At 55.1% G+C, this 17,393-nt stretch overlaps 1 protein-coding gene across 2 annotated transcripts in view; it reads left to right on the top strand.

Moving 5' to 3' along the window:
• kcnh6a (potassium voltage-gated channel, subfamily H (eag-related), member 6a) overlaps nt 1-17,393 on the top strand; it is a 557,988-nt gene that overhangs the window by 507,223 nt on the left and 33,372 nt on the right. For both annotated transcript variants that reach the window (XM_072561924.1, XM_072561925.1), the window contains one exon: nt 7,536-7,788. In XM_072561924.1, the coding sequence (XP_072418025.1) occupies nt 7,536-7,788 (253 nt within the window). The remainder of the gene's footprint in view (nt 1-7,535; nt 7,789-17,393) is intronic.

Below are 17,393 nucleotides of genomic sequence, written 5' to 3' on the forward strand. Positions count from 1 at the left end.
GAGCACAGCTCAAACTAAAGATAATAAACAGAAAGAAACCCAGAACAAATAACCACAACAAACAATAAAGAAAACCAGAAATCAAAAGAAGTCTACCGGGAACAAGAGGGAAGAGAAAAAATAAAATTCTGCTCCTTCGTAGAAACCCGACAGCAGCAACATACGGACTGTGGCCCAGACAGCACAGAGTCAGTCACCTCCCTAACACAAAATGGAGAGTCATTCACCACTGACCCAGCTCCCTCAGAGGCAGCTTTCAGAGTGAGCAGGACCTCTGACACTCCTGTTTATCTCTGTCAGTCATGGCTCCCTGTTTGAGCCAGGTTAACAGCCCCAATCAGGGAACTCCTATTCTATGAGGTGCCCTGGCAGATTCTTGTTACAATCACTGCACTTACCTCCCTACGCAAAAGCCTGAGAGGGGTCGTGTGGCTCGGTTTCAGGGTCCCTACCTGAGTTGGGAGCCCCACGTTCAAGACCCACCTCTTGGAGAGATGTGTGATAAGATTTGCGGGCAGCTTGATTCAAAAGTATTTACCACAGCCTGAAGACCACTGAGCCTGCCAATGGGGTGACGGTGTGTTCTTTTGTGCTATCAATCATCTTTATTTGACTGGGTCTAAGGGTCTATTTGTTTTAACATGGTAGAGAATCAACTATTAACAAGAAAAGACTGTTGTCTTCACAAGATCTAGTTGATGGGCGGCACGGTGGCACAGTGGTTAGCACTGTTGCCTCACAGCGCCAGAGACCTGGGTTCAATTCCCGCCTCAGGCAACTGACTGTGTGGAGTTTGTACATTCTCCCTGTGTCTGCGTGGGTTTCCTCCGGGTGCTCCGGTTTCCTCCCACAGTCCAAAAATATGCAGGTCAGGTGAATTGGCCATGCTAAATTGCCCGTAGTGTAGGTAAGGGGTAGACGCAGGGGTATGGGTGGGTTGCGCTTCGGCGGGGCGGTGTGGACTTGTTGGGCCGAAGGGCCTGTTTCCACACTGTAAGTAATCTGATTGCAATTAGGCACACCTTACATTAGCTACTCAGACGTTGTTGCTAAGATATGAGGAGATTCAATCATTTAAGTGATTTGTGGTGGGTTATTTTAATTAAGGATTTTGAGGAGGCCTGTGGGTATAGATCTGCTCTGCACAGAATCTGCAACGGACAGATGCTTCAACGGGTATTTCAGATTACATTGAACAGACACATCCTAAAGAGGATTAAAATCTCCAAGGAATAGACCCACCATCTGTGGTGAACTCAAAATGTTATTGTTTTAACCTCAAAGAAAAAGCATATGATTATGTAGCCAGATCGGAACACTGGCCCGAGAACAATGAAGAGCAAAGAGTGATCCAAATCAGAATGAAAAGGGAAGAATGAGTGAGTGAGAGAGAGAAAGCTGGTCAGTGCAGTGACCGTTACTATCCCTCACAGATTCCACGGGGAGCCAGGATTCGGCTGATCTATCTCAGGACAGTTTTGAGTAAACAGCTAGTTGATTGAGGCTGACAGTTAGAGCAGAGTGCTCATGCTCAGAAAGATCCTGAAATGGCTTTCTGGCTTCAAACAGAATATGATGTAATTGTGAAAGATTAGAGTGAGGAATAAAATCTCTCACTGCGGTTCGGGGGTCCTCAGCTGTTTCAACATAAGCAGCTGTCTCTCTACATGAAGGTTATGTCTGACCCTCAACCCACCGGCAATGACCTTCACTGCACTGGCAGTGCTCCCCACCCACTGGCAGTGCTCCCCACCCACTGGCATTGCTCCTCACCCACTGGCAGTGCTCCCCACCCACTGGCACTGCTCCCCACCCACTGGCAGTGCTCCTCACCCACTGGCAGTGCTCCCCACCCACTGGCAGTGCTCCTCACCCACTGGCAGTAATTCTCACCCACTGGCAGTAATTCTCACCCACTGGCAGTGCTCCTCACCCACTGACAGTGCTCCTCACCCACTGGCAGTGCTCCCCACCCACTGGCAGTGCTCCCCACCCACTGGCAGTGCTCCTCACCCACTGGCAGTAATTCTCACCCACTGGCAGTGCTCCCCACCTACTGACAGTGCTCCTCACCCACTGGCACTGCTCCTCGCCCACTGGCATAGCTCCCCACCCACTGGCAGAGCTCCCCATCCACTGGCACTGCTCCTCACCCACTGGCAGAGCTCCCCACCCACTGGCAGTGCTCCTCACCCACTGGCACTGCTCCTCGCCCACTGGCAGTGCTCCCCACCCACTGGCAGTGCTCCCCACCCACTGGCAGTGCTCCCCACCCACTGGCAGTGATTCTCAGCCACTGGCAATGCTCCCCACCCACTGGCACTGCTCCTTCACCCACTGGCAGTGCTCCTCACCCCCCACTGGCAGAGCTCCTCACCCCCCACTGGCAGTGCTCCTCACCCTCTGGCAGAGCTCCTCACCCACTGGCAGTGCTCCCCACCTACTGGCAGAGCTCCTCACCCACTGGCAGTGCTCCTCACCCACTGGCAGTGCTCCCCACCTACTGGCAGAGCTCCCCACACACTGGCAGTGATTCTCAGCCACTGGCAGTGCTCCCCACCCACTGGCACTGCTCCTCACCCACTGGCAGTGCTCCTCACCCACTGGCAGTGCTCCCCACCCACTGGAGGTGCTCCTCACACACTGGCAGTGCTCCCCATCCACTGGCAGTGAATCTCAGCCACTGGCAGTGCTCCCCACCTACTGGCAGAGGTCCTCACCCACTGGCAGAGCTCCTCACCCACTGGCACTGCTCCCCACCCACTGGCACTGCTCCTCACCCACTGGCAGTAATTCTCACCCACTGGCAGTGCTCCCCACCCACTGGCAGTGATTCTCAGCCACTGGCAGTGCTCCCCACCCACTGGCACTGCTCCTCACCCACTGGCAGTGCTCCTCACCCACTGGCAGTGCTCCCCACCCACTGGCAGTGATTGTCACCCACTGGCAGAGCTCCCCATCCACTGGCAGTGATTCTCGCCCACTGGCAGTGCTCCTCACCCACTGGCAGTGATTCTCACCCACTGGCAGTGCTCCCCACCCACTGGCAATGCTCCTCACCCACTGGCAGAGCTCCCCATCCACTGGCAGTGATTCTCACCCACTGGCAATGTTCCTCACCCACTGGCAGCCTCTGTGCATTTGGACATCCAGTAAGGAAAATGTCAGGTTCGACCATGATGCACCCCATGGTTGAATAACCTGACTGTGAATCATGGCTGTTGGCAGTGATTGGGTGTGGAGACAGTGACTGCACAATCTGATGGAATAATTATCCAGAGCAGCTTTTTCAGGAGCAGGGATCTGGTCACACTGGAACATTCAGGGAGGGAGAGGGTAGATAATGAAAGGGGGGGTTAGAGAATGGAGGAAGGGCATGCAATCATAGAATCCCTACAGTGTGGAAGCAGGCCATTCAGCCGATTGAGTCCACACCAAACCTCAGAAGAGCCTCCTGCCCAGGCCCAATCCCCTAACTCACCTAGCCTGGGCATCCCTGAACACTATGGGGCAATTTGCCACGGCCAATCCACCCTAACCTGCACATCATTGGATTGAGGGAGGAAACCCATGCAGACACAGGGGAGAACATGCAAACTCCACACAGTCGCCTGAGGCTGGAATCGAACCCAGGTCCCTGGCGATGTGAGGCAGCAGTGCTAACCACTGAGCCACTGTGCCATGAAGAAGGTAATTGTTCTGAAGGGATTAATGTTCATGGTGGACATTGACTTCACCCATTCCACCGAGGTCTCACCCAGTCTGTGGGTGAACACAAGGCAGTGCTCCCCACCCACCCACTTTCAGCTAAATCTGGACTACCTCCAATGTTCTAGTAATTACTTCTTTCTTGTGATATTTCCTGCTATTATGCAAGAAACCATCTTGCTATCCAAGAAGCAGGTCTCATCTGTAGATACTGTCTGGTGATGATTCAATAATCACCAAATAGACCCAAGACAAAGGGAAGGAAGATTAGTGGCAACAATCCCCAAGAAACAAGTCCTACCCAGTACCACGTTCGGGTAAAACCGGAGGATATCAGGTGAGGTCACCAAGGGTGTTCTGTGTCACCACGAGAAGCACTACAGGGATGTACAGTATGGTGAGAGTTGCATTGCATGGCATCAATATTGACGAGAGACCCCAGGGCCCTTAGGTCAAACATGAGCAAGGAGTGAGAGAGCCTTACCCCACGATAAGGAACCAGCAGCCTCAAACAGAGTAGGTATAGACCAGCCCAGGAAAACTAAAGAACATGTTCATAGCAAGATTATCCTAAAGGGTAGAATAAAGCATCTCCCCGCTCCCCCCCAGCGTGAGATCAGAAGAAGGGATATTTGCTGACAACTGCACAATGTTCAGAATCATCCAGAACTCCTCAGATAATGAAGCGTTTTCAGTTTTAAGCTGATTGAGTGGCAACTATCATACATGTGAGTAACACAAGTGCCAGGTAATGACTGTCTCCGACAAGAGAGATTGTAATCAAAACACTCGGGGCATTCAATGGCATTACCATTGCTAACTCCTCAACAACCTGGGGATTACCATTAGTCACAGACTGAACTGGACCAGCCCCATAAATACAGTGGTTAGAAGAGCAGGGAATTCTATGGTGAGTAACGCACTGCACTGGACTGGCACAGCTCCACCAACTTCACATTATCCAGAACAGTGAGATTAGACAGTGATTAACATGGGGAGGGGGGATAGTGATGGGAAATGGGAGGGAGTGGGGAGGGGGGATAGTGATGGGAAATGGGAGGGAGTGGGGAGGGGGGATAGTGATGGGAAATGGGAGGGAGTGGGAGGGGGGTTAGTGAGTAGGAAATGGAAGGGAGTGGGGAGGGGGGTTAGTGAGTAGGAAATGGGAGGGAGTGGGGAGGGGGGATAGTGATGGGAAATGGGAGGGAGTGGGAGGGGGGATAGTGAGTGGGAAATGGGAGGGAGTGGGGAGGGGGGATAGTGATGGGAAATGGGAGGGAGTGGGGAGGGGGGATAGTGATGGGAAATGGGAGGGAGTGGGGAGGGGGGATAGTGAGTGGGAAATGGGAGGGAGTGGGGAGGGGGGATAGTGAGTAGGAAATGGAAGGGAGTGGGGAGGGGGGATAGTGAGTGGGAAATGGGAGGGAGTGGGGAGGGGGGATAGTGAGTAGGAAATGGAAGGGAGTGGGGAGGGGGGTTAGTGAGTAGGAAATGGGAGGGAGTGGGGAGGGGGGATAGTGAGTGGGAAATGGGAGGGAGTGGGAGGGGGGATAGTGAGTGGGAAATGGGAGGGAGTGGGGAGGGGGGATAGTGAGTGGGAAATGGGAGGGAGTGGGGAGGGGGGATAGTGATGGGAAATGGGAGGGAGTGGGGAGGGGGGATAGTGAGTGGGAAATGGGAGGGAGTGGGGAGGGGGGATAGTGAGTAGGAAATGGGAGGGAGTGGGGAGGGGGGATAGTGAGTGGGAAATGGGAGGGAGTGGGGAGGGGGGATAGTGATGGGAAATGGGAGGGAGTGGGGAGGGGGGATAGTGAGTGGGAAATGGGAGGGAGTGGGGAGGGGGGATAGTGAGTGGGAAATGGGAGGGAGTGGGGAGGGGGGATAGTGAGTGGGAAATGGGAGGGAATGGGGAGGGGGGATAGTGAGTGGGAAATGGGAGGGAATGGGGAGGGGGGATAGTGAGTGGAAAATGGGAGGGAGTGGGGAGGGGGGATAGTGAGTGGGAAATGGGAGGGAATGGGGAGGGGGGATAGTGAGTGGGAAATGGGAGGGAGTGGGGAGGGGGGATAGTGAGTGGGAAATGGGAGGGGGGGGAGGTTAGTGGCTTTGGAATCAGAGTCTGATATACTCAAATATGGGCACGAAATTCCGTCAGAAACTAAAAATGTTTTGGAAGCAAAACCAGAAATTGCTGAAACCCAGCAGGTCTCTCAGCAACTGTGGGAGAGAAAGCAGAGTTAACATTTTGAGTCCAGTGATCCTTCTTCAGAACTGTTAGCATCTGGTAAAAGTTTGTTTTTATGCTGAAGGTGAGGTTTTGGGGGAAGGGCGATGTGGGAAGATAGGTTGGAGGCGGAACCTACAACGAGGGATGTGATAGGGGCAGGTAAGCAAGGAGGTTATTGATATAGGCCAAGACAGAAGAGAGTCTGAACAAGTCATAATGAGAGCTGAGAGTACCAGAGAAAGGGCTGGCTGTCCTCAAGGCCATCCATGTGATAACAGGACTGGGTGTGGGGCTGGGTGAAACACACCGAAGGAAGGAATCAGTCTCAAACGATATTGAGTACATTGTTGAGTCCCAGAGGCGGCTGGGTCCCCAGTTCGAGAATGAGCTGCTGATCTTGTTGCTTGTGCTGAGCTTTACTGGAGCACTGCAGCTAGCCCGGGACCGAGACTTTAGCCAGGGAACACACTCCTGTGCTGAAATGGGCAACTGGAAGCTCAGGCTGGTTTTTACAGAGAGGAGTGTTGGTGTTCTGCAAAGTGGTTACCCAAACTGTATAACAGTTACAACCCATTGACTCCCACAGTTACCTTGACCATACACCCTCACAATCTGCTTCCTGTAAGGACTCTACTCCATTCTCCCAGTTTCTGCATCTCCGGCACATCTGTCCCTAAGGATCCCACCTTCCATGGAGTGGGGGGGCCCTCAGAAATATCGACCTATTTCCCTCACCTGAGGTAGACAGGGCCCTTAGCTGGGTCTGATTTATTTCCCGTACCTCTGCCCTCACTCCCCCCCCCCCCCCACCCCACCCTCCGGTCCTCACTTCCCATTCCAGCAGCGTCTGACTCCAAAGGATCATTAGCTGCCATTTTCCAGTGAGATGATACACACTCCCCTCCCCTCCCCTGTCAACATTCCACAGGGACTACACCCTCTGGGACCCACCCTGGTCCACTCCTCCTCCACTCCCAATCCCAGCCTCCACCCCTCCCCCATATTCCTGATGAAGGGCTTATGCCCGAAACATTGACTCCCCTACTCCTCGGATGCTGCTTGACCTGCTGTGCTTTTCCAGCAACACACATTTTGACTCTGACTCTCCAGCATCTGCGATCCTCACCCCTCCCCACAACCTCATGGTACATTCCCTTGCAATCGCAGAAGGTGTAACATGTTTACCTCCTCCCTCCTCACTATCCAAGGCTCCAAACAAACTTTCCAGCTGCCTGCCCCATTAACCACCCCCCACCCTGTTCCCTGGTCAATACCTCGGTCTCGGGCTTGCTGCAGTGCTCTAGGGAAGCTCAGTGCAAGCTGGAAAAACAGCGTCTCACTCTCCACTTGGGGACCCTGCAATCTTTAGGGCTCTACACCTTTTTCTCAGCTATGATCAGTTCGGATGGAGCCTCGAAACATTAACTCTGCTTTCTCCCTACAGACCTATCGAGGTTCTCCAGCAATTTCTCTTTTTGATTCAGATTTCCAGCAGCCACATTTCCTTGATTTATTGTAATGTCCTCAAAGTGTTGCCCCTTTTTACTGGAACTGACTGGGTCCTGTCTCTCTCTCTCTCTCTCTCTCTCTCTTGGTTCAGGTGTTGAAAGGCTTCCCAGAATGCTTGCAGGCCGACATTTGCCTCCACCTGAACAGGAGCCTCCTCCAGAACTGTAAGGTCTTCAAGGGGGCTAGCCCGGGCTGCCTGAGGGCCCTGGCGATGAAGTTCAAGACCACACATGCTCCTCCTGGTGACACACTGGTCCACTATGGCGACGTATTGACAGCGCTCTACTTCATATCCCGTGGCTCTATCGAGATCCTGCGTAATGATGTGGTGGTAGCCATCTTGGGTATGTCAGCTGTATCCCTCTAGCTGTTAGAGTTTGGGATGGTCTTCCTGTAGGGGGCAGTGGTGGGCACCATTGGACACAGAGGACGAATGGGCTCAGACACCACAGTTCACAAAAGCTGCAGAAAAGATTTTGTTTTACGAATTCACTCACGGGATGTGAGCTTCTCTGACTAGGCCAGCATTTATTACACGTCCCTAATTGCCCAGGGGGCAGTGAAGAGTCACCAACGTTGCTGTGGGCCTGGAGTCACATGTAGGCTGGACCAGGTAAGGAGGGCAGATTTCATTCCCTGAAGGACATTAGTGAACCACATGGGTTTTTTCTGACAGTGTTCAATGGTCATCATGAAAACTTTAACTCCTGACTCTGTACTGAATTCAAATTCCACCATCTGCCATGGCAGGATTCAAATCCAGGTCCCACAGAACATTCGCTGGATTTCTAGTTTAATAGTCCAGCGATAATAGCACCACGGCCTTCCCCAAAAGAAAATAAGCTCAGGATGAATTGGGTGTGGGGATGGGGGTGCTGTGACTTGTTAAGAGATTGGGATTTCTGCTGCTGTCCCACCACAGCTTCACAAAGTCAGGTCCTGGATCCAACTATCTTCAAACCTTTTAATGAACTTCCCTCCATCAGAAGACCATAAGCAGGGGATGTTCCCTGATGATCGCACCACACATTTTGACTCTGACTCTGCAGCATCTGCAGTCATAGAGTCATAGAGATGTACAGCATGGAAACAGACCCATCAGTCAAACCCATCCATGCCGACCAGATAGCCCAACCCGATCTATTCCCACCTGCCAGCACCCGGCCCATATCCCTCCAAACCCTTCCTATTGATTTACAAGGATGTTGCCAGGGTTGGAGGATTTGAGCTATAGGGAGAGGCTGAACGGGCTGGGGCTGTTTTCCCTGGAGCGTCGGAGGCTGAGGGGTGACCTTATAGAGGTTTACAAAAGGGTCATGGATAGGGTAAATAGGCAAAGTCTTTTCCCTGGGATCGATGCCTTTTAAATATTGCAATTGTACCAGCCTCCACCACATCCTCTGGCAGCTCATTCCATACACGTACCACCCTCTGTGTGAAAATGTTGCCCCTTAGGTCTCTTTTGTATCTTTCCCCTCTCACCCTAAACCTATGCCCTCTAGTTCTGGACTCCCCAACCCCAGGGAAAAGACTTTGTCTATTTATCCTATCCATGTCCCTCATAATTTTGTAAACCTCTATAAGGTCACCCCTCAGCCTCCGACACTCCAGGGAAAACAGCCCCAGCCTGTTCAGCCTCTCCCTATAGCTCAAATCCTCCAACCCTGGCAACATCTTTGTAAATTTTTTCTGAACCCTTTCAAGTTACACAACATCTTTCCAATAGGAAGGAGACCAGAATTGCACACAATATTCCAACAGTGGCCTAACCAATGTCCTGTACAGCCGGAACATGACCTCCCAACTCCTGTACTCAATACTCTGACCAATAAAGGAAAGCATACCAAACACCCCCTTCACTATCCTATCTACCTGTGACTCCACTTTCAAGGAACTATGAACCTGCACTCCAAGGTCTCTTTGTTCAGCAACACTCCCTAGGACCTTACCATTAAGTGGATAAGTCCTGCTAAGATTTGCTTTCCCAAAATGCAGCACCTCGCATTTATCTGAATTAAACTCAGTCTCCCACTTCTAATCTTGTGATCCAAAGCAACCCTCTTTGCTGTCCACTACACCTCCAATTTTGGTGTCATCTGCAAATTTACTAACTATACCTCTTATGCTCGCATCCAAAATATTACATAAATGATAAATGCCATCGATAGTCACAGGTGAGGTGCCAGAAGACTGGAGGTTGGCAAACGTGGTGCCACTGTTTAAGAAGGGTGGTAAGGACAAGCCAGGGGACTATAGACCAGTGAGCCTGACCTTGGTGGTGGGCAAGTTGTTGGAGGGAATCCTGAGGGACAGGATGTACATGTATTTGGAAAGGCAAGGACTGATTAGGGATAGTCAACATGGCTTTGTGCATGGGCAATCATGTCTCACAGACTTGATTGAGTTTTTTGAGGAAGTAACAAAGAGGATTGATGAGGGCAGAGCAGTAGATGTGATCTATATGGACTTCAGTAAGGCGTTCGACAAGGTTCCCCATGGGAGACTGATTAGCAAGGTTAGATCTCATGGAATACAGGGAGCACTAGCCATTTGGTACAGAACTGGCTCAAAGGTAGAAGACAGAGGGTGGTGGTGGAGGGTTGTTTTTCAGACTGGAGGCCTGTGACCAGTGGAGTGCAGTCCTCATTTTCGGCTGATTGACAGCCCAGCAGATATTTCGAGGATCTTCAGGAAGATTGGAGAGGTTGGGACTGATTTCCTAGAGGAGATCAAGATGGGGTTTGATGGAATGATTAAGAATCATGAGGGACCAGATCAGAATAGATAGGGAGCAACAGTACCCATTGATGGAAGGATTGAGAATCAGACAGCACCACCGAAAGGTTCTCAGGAAAACATGAGGACCACGCAGTGGGCGGTCTGCAGAGTGTGGTGGGGCCAGTTCAATCAAGAGGGAATTGGATGATTACCTGAAAAGGAAGAATGTTATGGGGAAAGAGTGGGCGAGTGGCTGTAATCGAATTGCTCCTTTAGAGAGCCAGTGAAAACATGATGGGCTGAATGGCCTGTTTCTGTGCTGTAGCCAGTCTGTTATGGATTTCACAGTGACCTAGCCAGGGTGGTGAATCTACATGATGCTCGGCAGATGGGGTTCACTGTGGGATGTGTGAATTGTTGCAATTTGGGAGAGAAACTAAAGCAAGGCTGTGCATCAGAAACGGCAGGACTTTCAAAGAGGGGACAATCAGGGAGAGATTGGCAACCTTTCGCACAGGGTGGCAGGGCACATTGGCAAGGTGGTTAGACAAACAGGAATACAAGGTGAAAAGCAAAGGGAGTGTACAACAAATTTACAAATCACTGGCTCAGCCCCAGCCCCATGGGGCAACTTTGTAAAAGACAGCAAACCCTCAGCCAGCTTCAGCAGGCTGTTCCCAGGGATGAGGGAGCTGAAAGGTTTCAGATTGTTCCTTCTTGGAACAGAAGAGATAGAGAGAGCTAAAGGATAGAGGCTTTCCATCTTATAAAGTTACAAAGATATACAGCACAGAAACACGCCCTTTGCTCCAACTCATCCACATTGACCAGATTTCCCCAAAGTAAGCCAGGCCCATATCCCCACCCACCCACCGGATTCATTCCTCCCATTGACCAACCAGGTCATACCCTCTGCCTGCCTTCAGTCTATCCCCACTTCACCACCTGCCCCCATCACCCTCTTTATCTGCAGCTTCCCCCAACACCCACCCCCAGTCCAGAGAAAGGGTTACACCTGAAATGTTAACTTCTTCACCTCCTGATGCTGCCTGCCTTACTGTGTTCCCTCTCCCTCCTGATACTGCCTGCCTTGCTGTGTTCCCCTCCCTCCTGATACTGCCTGCCTTACTGTGTCCCTCTCCCTCCTGATACTGCCTGCCTTGCTGTGTCCCCCTCCCTCCTGATACTGCCTGCCTTACTGTGTCCCTCTCCCTCCTGATACTGCCTGCCTTGCTGTGTTCCCCTCCCTCCTGATACTGCCTGCCTTGCTGTGTTCCCCTCCCTCCTGATACTGCCTGCCTTGCTGTGTCCCCCTCCCTCCTGATACTGCCTGCCTTGCTGTGTTCCCCTCCCTCCTGATACTGCCTGCCTTGCTGTGTCCCCCTCCCTCCTGATACTGCCTGCCTTGCTGTGTCCCCCTCCCTCCTGATACTGCCTGCCTTGCTCTATCCCCCTCCCTCCTGATACTGCCTGCCTTGCTGTGTCCCCCTCCCTCCTGATACTGCCTGCCTTGCTGTGTCTCTCTCCCTCCTGATACTGCCTGCCTTGCTCTATCCCCCTCCCTCCTGATACTGCCTGCCTTGCTGTGTCCCTCTCCCTCCTGATGCTGCCTGCCTTGCTGTGTTCCCCCTCCCTCCTGATACTGCCTGCCTTGCTGTGTCCCCCTCCCTCCTGATACTGCCTGCCTTGCTGTGTCCCCCTCCCTCCTGATACTGCCTGCCTTACTGTGTCCCTCTCCCTCCTGATACTGCCTGCCTTGCTGTGTCCCTCTCCCTCCTGATGCTGCCTGCCTTGCTGTGTCCCTCTCCCCCTCCTGATGCTGCCTGCCTTGCTGTGTCCCCCTCCCTCCTGATACTGCCTGCCTTGCTGTGTCCCCCTCCCTCCTGATGCTGCCTTGCTGTGTCCCCCTCCCTCCTGATACTGCCTGCCTTGCTGTGTCCCTCTCCCTCCTGATACTGCCTGCCTTGCTGTGTCCCTCTCCCTCCTGATACTGCCTGCCTTGCTGTGTCCCCCTCCCTCCTGATACTGCCTGCCTTGCTGTGTCCCTCTCCCTCCTGATGCTGCCTGCCTTGCTGTGTCCCCCTCCCTCCTGATACTGTCTGCCTTGCTGTGTCCCTCTCCCTCCTGATGCTGCCTGCCTTGCTGTGTCCCTCTCCCCCTCCTGATGCTGCCTGCCTTGCTGTGTCCCCCTCCCTCCTGATACTGCCTGCCTTGCTGTGTCCCTCTCCCTCCTGATACTGCCTGCCTTGCTGTGTCCCCCTCCCTCCTGATGCTGCCTTGCTGTGTCCCCCTCCCTCCTGATACTGCCTGCCTTGCTGTGTCCCTCTCCCTCCTGATACTGCCTGCCTTGCTGTGTCCCTCTCCCTCCTGATACTGCCTGCCTTGCTGTGTCCCTCTCCCTCCTGATGCTGCCTGCCTTGCTGTGTCCCTCTCCCTCCTGATACTGCCTGCCTTGCTGTGTCCCCCTCTCCCTCCTGATACTGCCTGCCTTGCTGTGTCCCTCTCCCTCCTGATACTGCCTGCCTTGCTGTGTCCCCCTCCCTCCTGATACTGCCTGCCTTACTGTGTCCCTCTCTCTCCTGATACTGCCTGCCTTGCTGTGTCCCTCTCCCTCCTGATACTGCCTCCCTTGCTGTGTCCCCCTCCCTCCTGATACTGCCTGCCTTGCTGTGTCCCCCTCCCTCCTGATACTGCCTGCCTTGCTGTGTCCCTCTCCCTCCTGATACTGCCTGCCTTGCTGTGTCCCTCTCCCTCCTGATACTGCCTGCCTTGCTGTGTCCCCCTCTCCCTCCTGATACTGCCTGCCTTGCTGTGTCCCTCTCCCTCCTGATACTGCCTGCCTTGCTGTGTCCCCCTCCCTCCTGATACTGCCTGCCTTACTGTGTCCCTCTCCCTCCTGATACTGCCTGCCTTGCTGTGTCCCCCTCCCTCCTGATACTGCCTGCCTTGCTGTGTCCCTCTCCCTCCTGATACTGCCTGCCTTGCTGTGTCCCTCTCCCTCCTGATACTGCCTGCCTTGCTGTGTTCCCCTCCCTCCTGATACTGCCTGCATTGCTGTGTCCCTCTCCCTCCTGATACTGCCTGCCTTACTGTGTCCCTCTCCCTCCTGATACTGCCTGCCTTGCTGTGTTCCCCCTCCCTCCTGATACTGCCTGCCTTGCTGTGTCCCCCTCCCTCCTGATACTGCCTGCCTTGCTGTGTCCCCCTCCCTCCTGATACTGCCTGCCTTACTGTGTCCCTCTCCCTCCTGATACTGCCTGCCTTGCTGTGTCCCCCTCCCTCCTGATGCTGCCTGCCTTGCTGTGTCCCCCTCCCTCCCTCCTGATACTGCCTGCCTTGCTGTGTCCCCCTCCCTCCCTCCTGATACTGCCTGCCTTGCTGTGTCCCCCTCCCTCCCTCCTGATACTGCCTGCCTTGCTGTGTCCCCCTCCCTCCTGATACTGCCTGCCTTGCTGTGTCCCCCTCCCTCCTGATACTGCCTGCCTTGCTGTGTCCCCCTCCCTCCTGATACTGCCTGCCTTGCTGTGTCCCCCTCCCTCCTGATACTGCCTGCCTTGCTGTGTCCCTCTCCCTCCTGATACTGCCTGCCTTGCTGTGTCCCTCTCCCTCCTGATACTGCCTGCCTTGCTGTGTCCCTCTCCCTCCTGATACTGCCTGCCTTGCTGTGTCCCCCTCCCTCCTGATACTGCCTGCCTTGCTGTGTCCCCCTCCCTCCTGATACTGCCTGCCTTGCTGTGTCCCTCTCCCTCCTGATGCTGCCTGCCTTACTGTGTCCCCCTCCCTCCTGATACTGCCTGCCTTGCTGTGTCCCCCTCCCTCCTGATACTGCCTGCCTTGCTGTGTCTCTCTCCCTCCTGATACTGCCTGCCTTGCTGTGTCCCCCTCCCTCCTGATACTGCCTGCCTTGCTGTGTCCCCCTCCCTCCTGATACTGCCTGCCTTGCTGTGTCCCTCTCCCTCCTGATACTGCCTGCCTTGCTGTGTCCCCCTCCCTCCTAATACTGCCTGCCTTGCTGTGTCCCTCTCCCTCCTGATACTACCTGCCTTGCTGTGTCCCCCTCCCTCCTGATACTGCCTGCCTTGCTGTGTCCCTCTCCCTCCTGATACTGCCTGCCTTGCTGTGTCCCTCTCCCTCCTGATACTACCTGCCTTGCTGTGTCCCCCTCCCTCCTGATACTGCCTGCCTTGCTGTGTCCCTCTCCCTCCTGATACTACCTGCCTTGCTGTGTCCCCCTCCCTCCTGATACTGCCTGCCTTGCTGTGTCCCCCTCCCTCCTGATACTACCTGCCTTGCTGTGTTCCCCTCCCTCCTGATGCTGCCTGCCTTGCTGTGTCCCTCTCCCTCCCGATACTGCCTGCCTTGCTGTGTCCCCCTCCCTCCTGATACTGCCTGCCTTGCTGTGTCCCCCTCCCTCCTGATGCTGCCTGCCTTGCTGTGTCCCTCTCCCTCCTGATACTGCCTGCCTTGCTGTGTCCCTCTCCCTCCCGATACTGCCTGCCTTGCTGTGTCCCTCTCCCTCCTGATGCTGCCTGCCTTGCTGTGTCCCCCTCCCTCCTGATACTGCCTGCCTTGCTGTGTCCCCCTCCCTCCTGATACTGCCTGCCTTGCTGTGTCCCCCTCCCTCCTGATGCTGCCTGCCTTGCTGTGTCCCCCTCCCTCCTGATACTGCCTCCCTTGCTGTGTCCCTCTCCCTCCTGATACTGCCTGCCTTGCTGTGTCCCCCTCCCTCCTGATACTGCCTCCCTTGCTGTGTCCCCCTCCCTCCTGATACTGCCTGCCTTGCTGTGTCCCTCTCCCTCCTGATGCTGCCTGCCTTGCTGTGTTCCCCTCCCTCCTGATACTGCCTGCCTTGCTGTGTCCCCCTCCCTCCTGATACTGCCTGCCTTGCTGTGTCCCTCTCCCTCCTGATACTGCCTGCCTTGCTGTGTCCCTCTCCCTCCTGATGCTGCCTGCCTTGCTGTGTCCCTCTCCCTCCTGATACTGCCTGCCTTGCTGTGTCCCTCTCCCTCCTGATGCTGCCTGCCTTGCTGTGTCCCTCTCCCTCCTGATACTGCCTCCCTTGCTGTGTCCCCCTCCCTCCTGATACTGCCTGCCTTGCTGTGTCCCTCTCCCTCCTGATACTGCCTGCCTTGCTGTGTCCCTCTCCCTCCTGATACTGCCTGCCTTGCTGTGTCCCCCTCCCTCCTGATACTGCCTGCCTTGCTGTGTCCCCCTCCCCCCTGATACTGCCTGCCTTGCTGTGTCCCCCTCCCTCCTGATGCTGCCTGCCTTGCTGTGTCCCCCTCCCTCCTGATACTGCCGGCCTTGCTGTGTCCCCCTCCCTCCTGATACTGCCTGCCTTGCTGTATCCCTCTCCCTCCTGATACTGCCTGCCTTGCTGTGTCCCTCTCCCTCCTGATACTGCCTGCCTTGCTGTGTCCCTCTCCCTCCCGATACTGCCTGCCTTGCTGTGTCCCCCTCCCTCCTGATACTGCCTGCCTTGCTGTGTCCCCCTCCCTCCTGATACTGCCTGCCTTGCTGTGTCCCTCTCCCTCCTGATACTGCCTGCCTTGCTGTGTCCCCCTCCCTCCTGATACTGCCTGCCTTGCTGTGTCCCCCTCCCTCCTGATACTGCCTGCCTTGCTGTGTCCCTCTCCCTCCTGATACTGCCTGCCTTACTGTGTCCCCCTCCCTCCTGATGCTGCCTGCCTTGCTGTGTCCCCCTCCCTCCTGATACTGCCTGCCTTGCTGTGTCCCCCTCCCTCCTGATACTGCCGGCCTTGCTGTGTCCCCCTCCCTCCTGATACTGCCTGCCTTGCTGTATCCCTCTCCCTCCTGATACTGCCTGCCTTGCTGTGTCCCTCTCCCTCCCGATACTGCCTGCCTTGCTGTGTCCCCCTCCCTCCTGATACTGCCTGCCTTGCTGTGTCCCCCTCCCTCCTGATACTGCCTGCCTTGCTGTGTCCCTCTCCCTCCTGATACTGCCTGCCTTGCTGTGTCCCCCTCCCTCCTGATACTGCCTGCCTTGCTGTGTCCCCCTCCCTCCTGATACTGCCTGCCTTGCTGTGTCCCCCTCCCTCCTGATACTGCCTGCCTTGCTGTGTCCCTCTCCCTCCTGATACTGCCTGCCTTGCTGTGTCCCCCTCCCTCCTGATACTGCCTGCCTTGCTGTGTCCCCCTCCCTCCTGATACTGCCTGCCTTGCTGTGTCCCCCTCCCTCCTGATACTGCCTGCCTTGCTGTGTCCCCCTCCCTCCTGATACTGCCTGCCTTGCTGTGTCCCTCTCCCTCCTGATACTGCCTGCCTTGCTGTGTACCCCTCCCTCCTAATACTGCCTGCCTTGCTGTGTCCCCCTCCAACCTGATACTGCCTGCCTTGCTGTGTCCCCCTCCCTCCTGATACTGCCTGCCTTGCTGTGTCCCCCTCCCTCCTGATACTGCCTGCCTTGCTGTGTCCCTCTCCCTCCTGATACTGTCTGCCTTGCTGTGTCCCTCTCCCTCCTGATACTGCCTGCCTTGCTGTGTCCCCCTCCAACCTGATACTGCCTGCCTTGCTGTGTACCCCTCCCTCCTAATACTGCCTGCCTTGCTGTGTCCCCCTCCCTCCTGATTCTGCCTGCCTTGCTGTGTCCCCCTCCCTCCTGATACTGCCTGCCTTGCTGTGTCCCTCTCCCTCCTGATACTGTCTGCCTTGCTGTGTCCCTCTCCCTCCTGATACTGCCTGCCTTGCTGTGTCCCCCTCCAACCTGATACTGCCTGCCTTGCTGTGTACCCCTCCCTCCTAATACTGCCTGCCTTGCTGTGTCCCCCTCCCTCCTGATACTGCCTGCCTTGCTGTATCCCTCTCCCTCCTGATACTGCCTGCCTTGCTGTGTCCCTCTCCCTCCTGATACTGCCTGCCTTGCTGTGTACCCCTCCCTCCTAATACTGCCTGCCTTGCTGTGTCCCCCTCCAACCTGATACTGCCTGCCTTGCTGTGTCCCCCTCCCTCCTGATACTGCCTGCCTTGCTGTGTCCCCCTCCCTCCTGATACTGCCTGCCTTGCTGTGTCCCTCTCCCTCCTGATACTGTCTGCCTTGCTGTGTCCCTCTCCCTCCTGATACTGCCTGCCTTGCTGTGTCCCCCTCCAACCTGATACTGCCTGCCTTGCTGTGTACCCCTCCCTCCTAATACTGCCTGCCTTGCTGTGTCCCCCTCCCTCCTGATTCTGCCTGCCTTGCTGTGTCCCCCTCCCTCCTGATACTGCCTGCCTT

The sequence above is a fragment of the Chiloscyllium punctatum genome, chromosome 42 (genome assembly GCF_047496795.1).
Source record: "Chiloscyllium punctatum isolate Juve2018m chromosome 42, sChiPun1.3, whole genome shotgun sequence".
In the NCBI taxonomy this organism is placed as follows: Eukaryota; Metazoa; Chordata; class Chondrichthyes; order Orectolobiformes; family Hemiscylliidae; genus Chiloscyllium; species Chiloscyllium punctatum.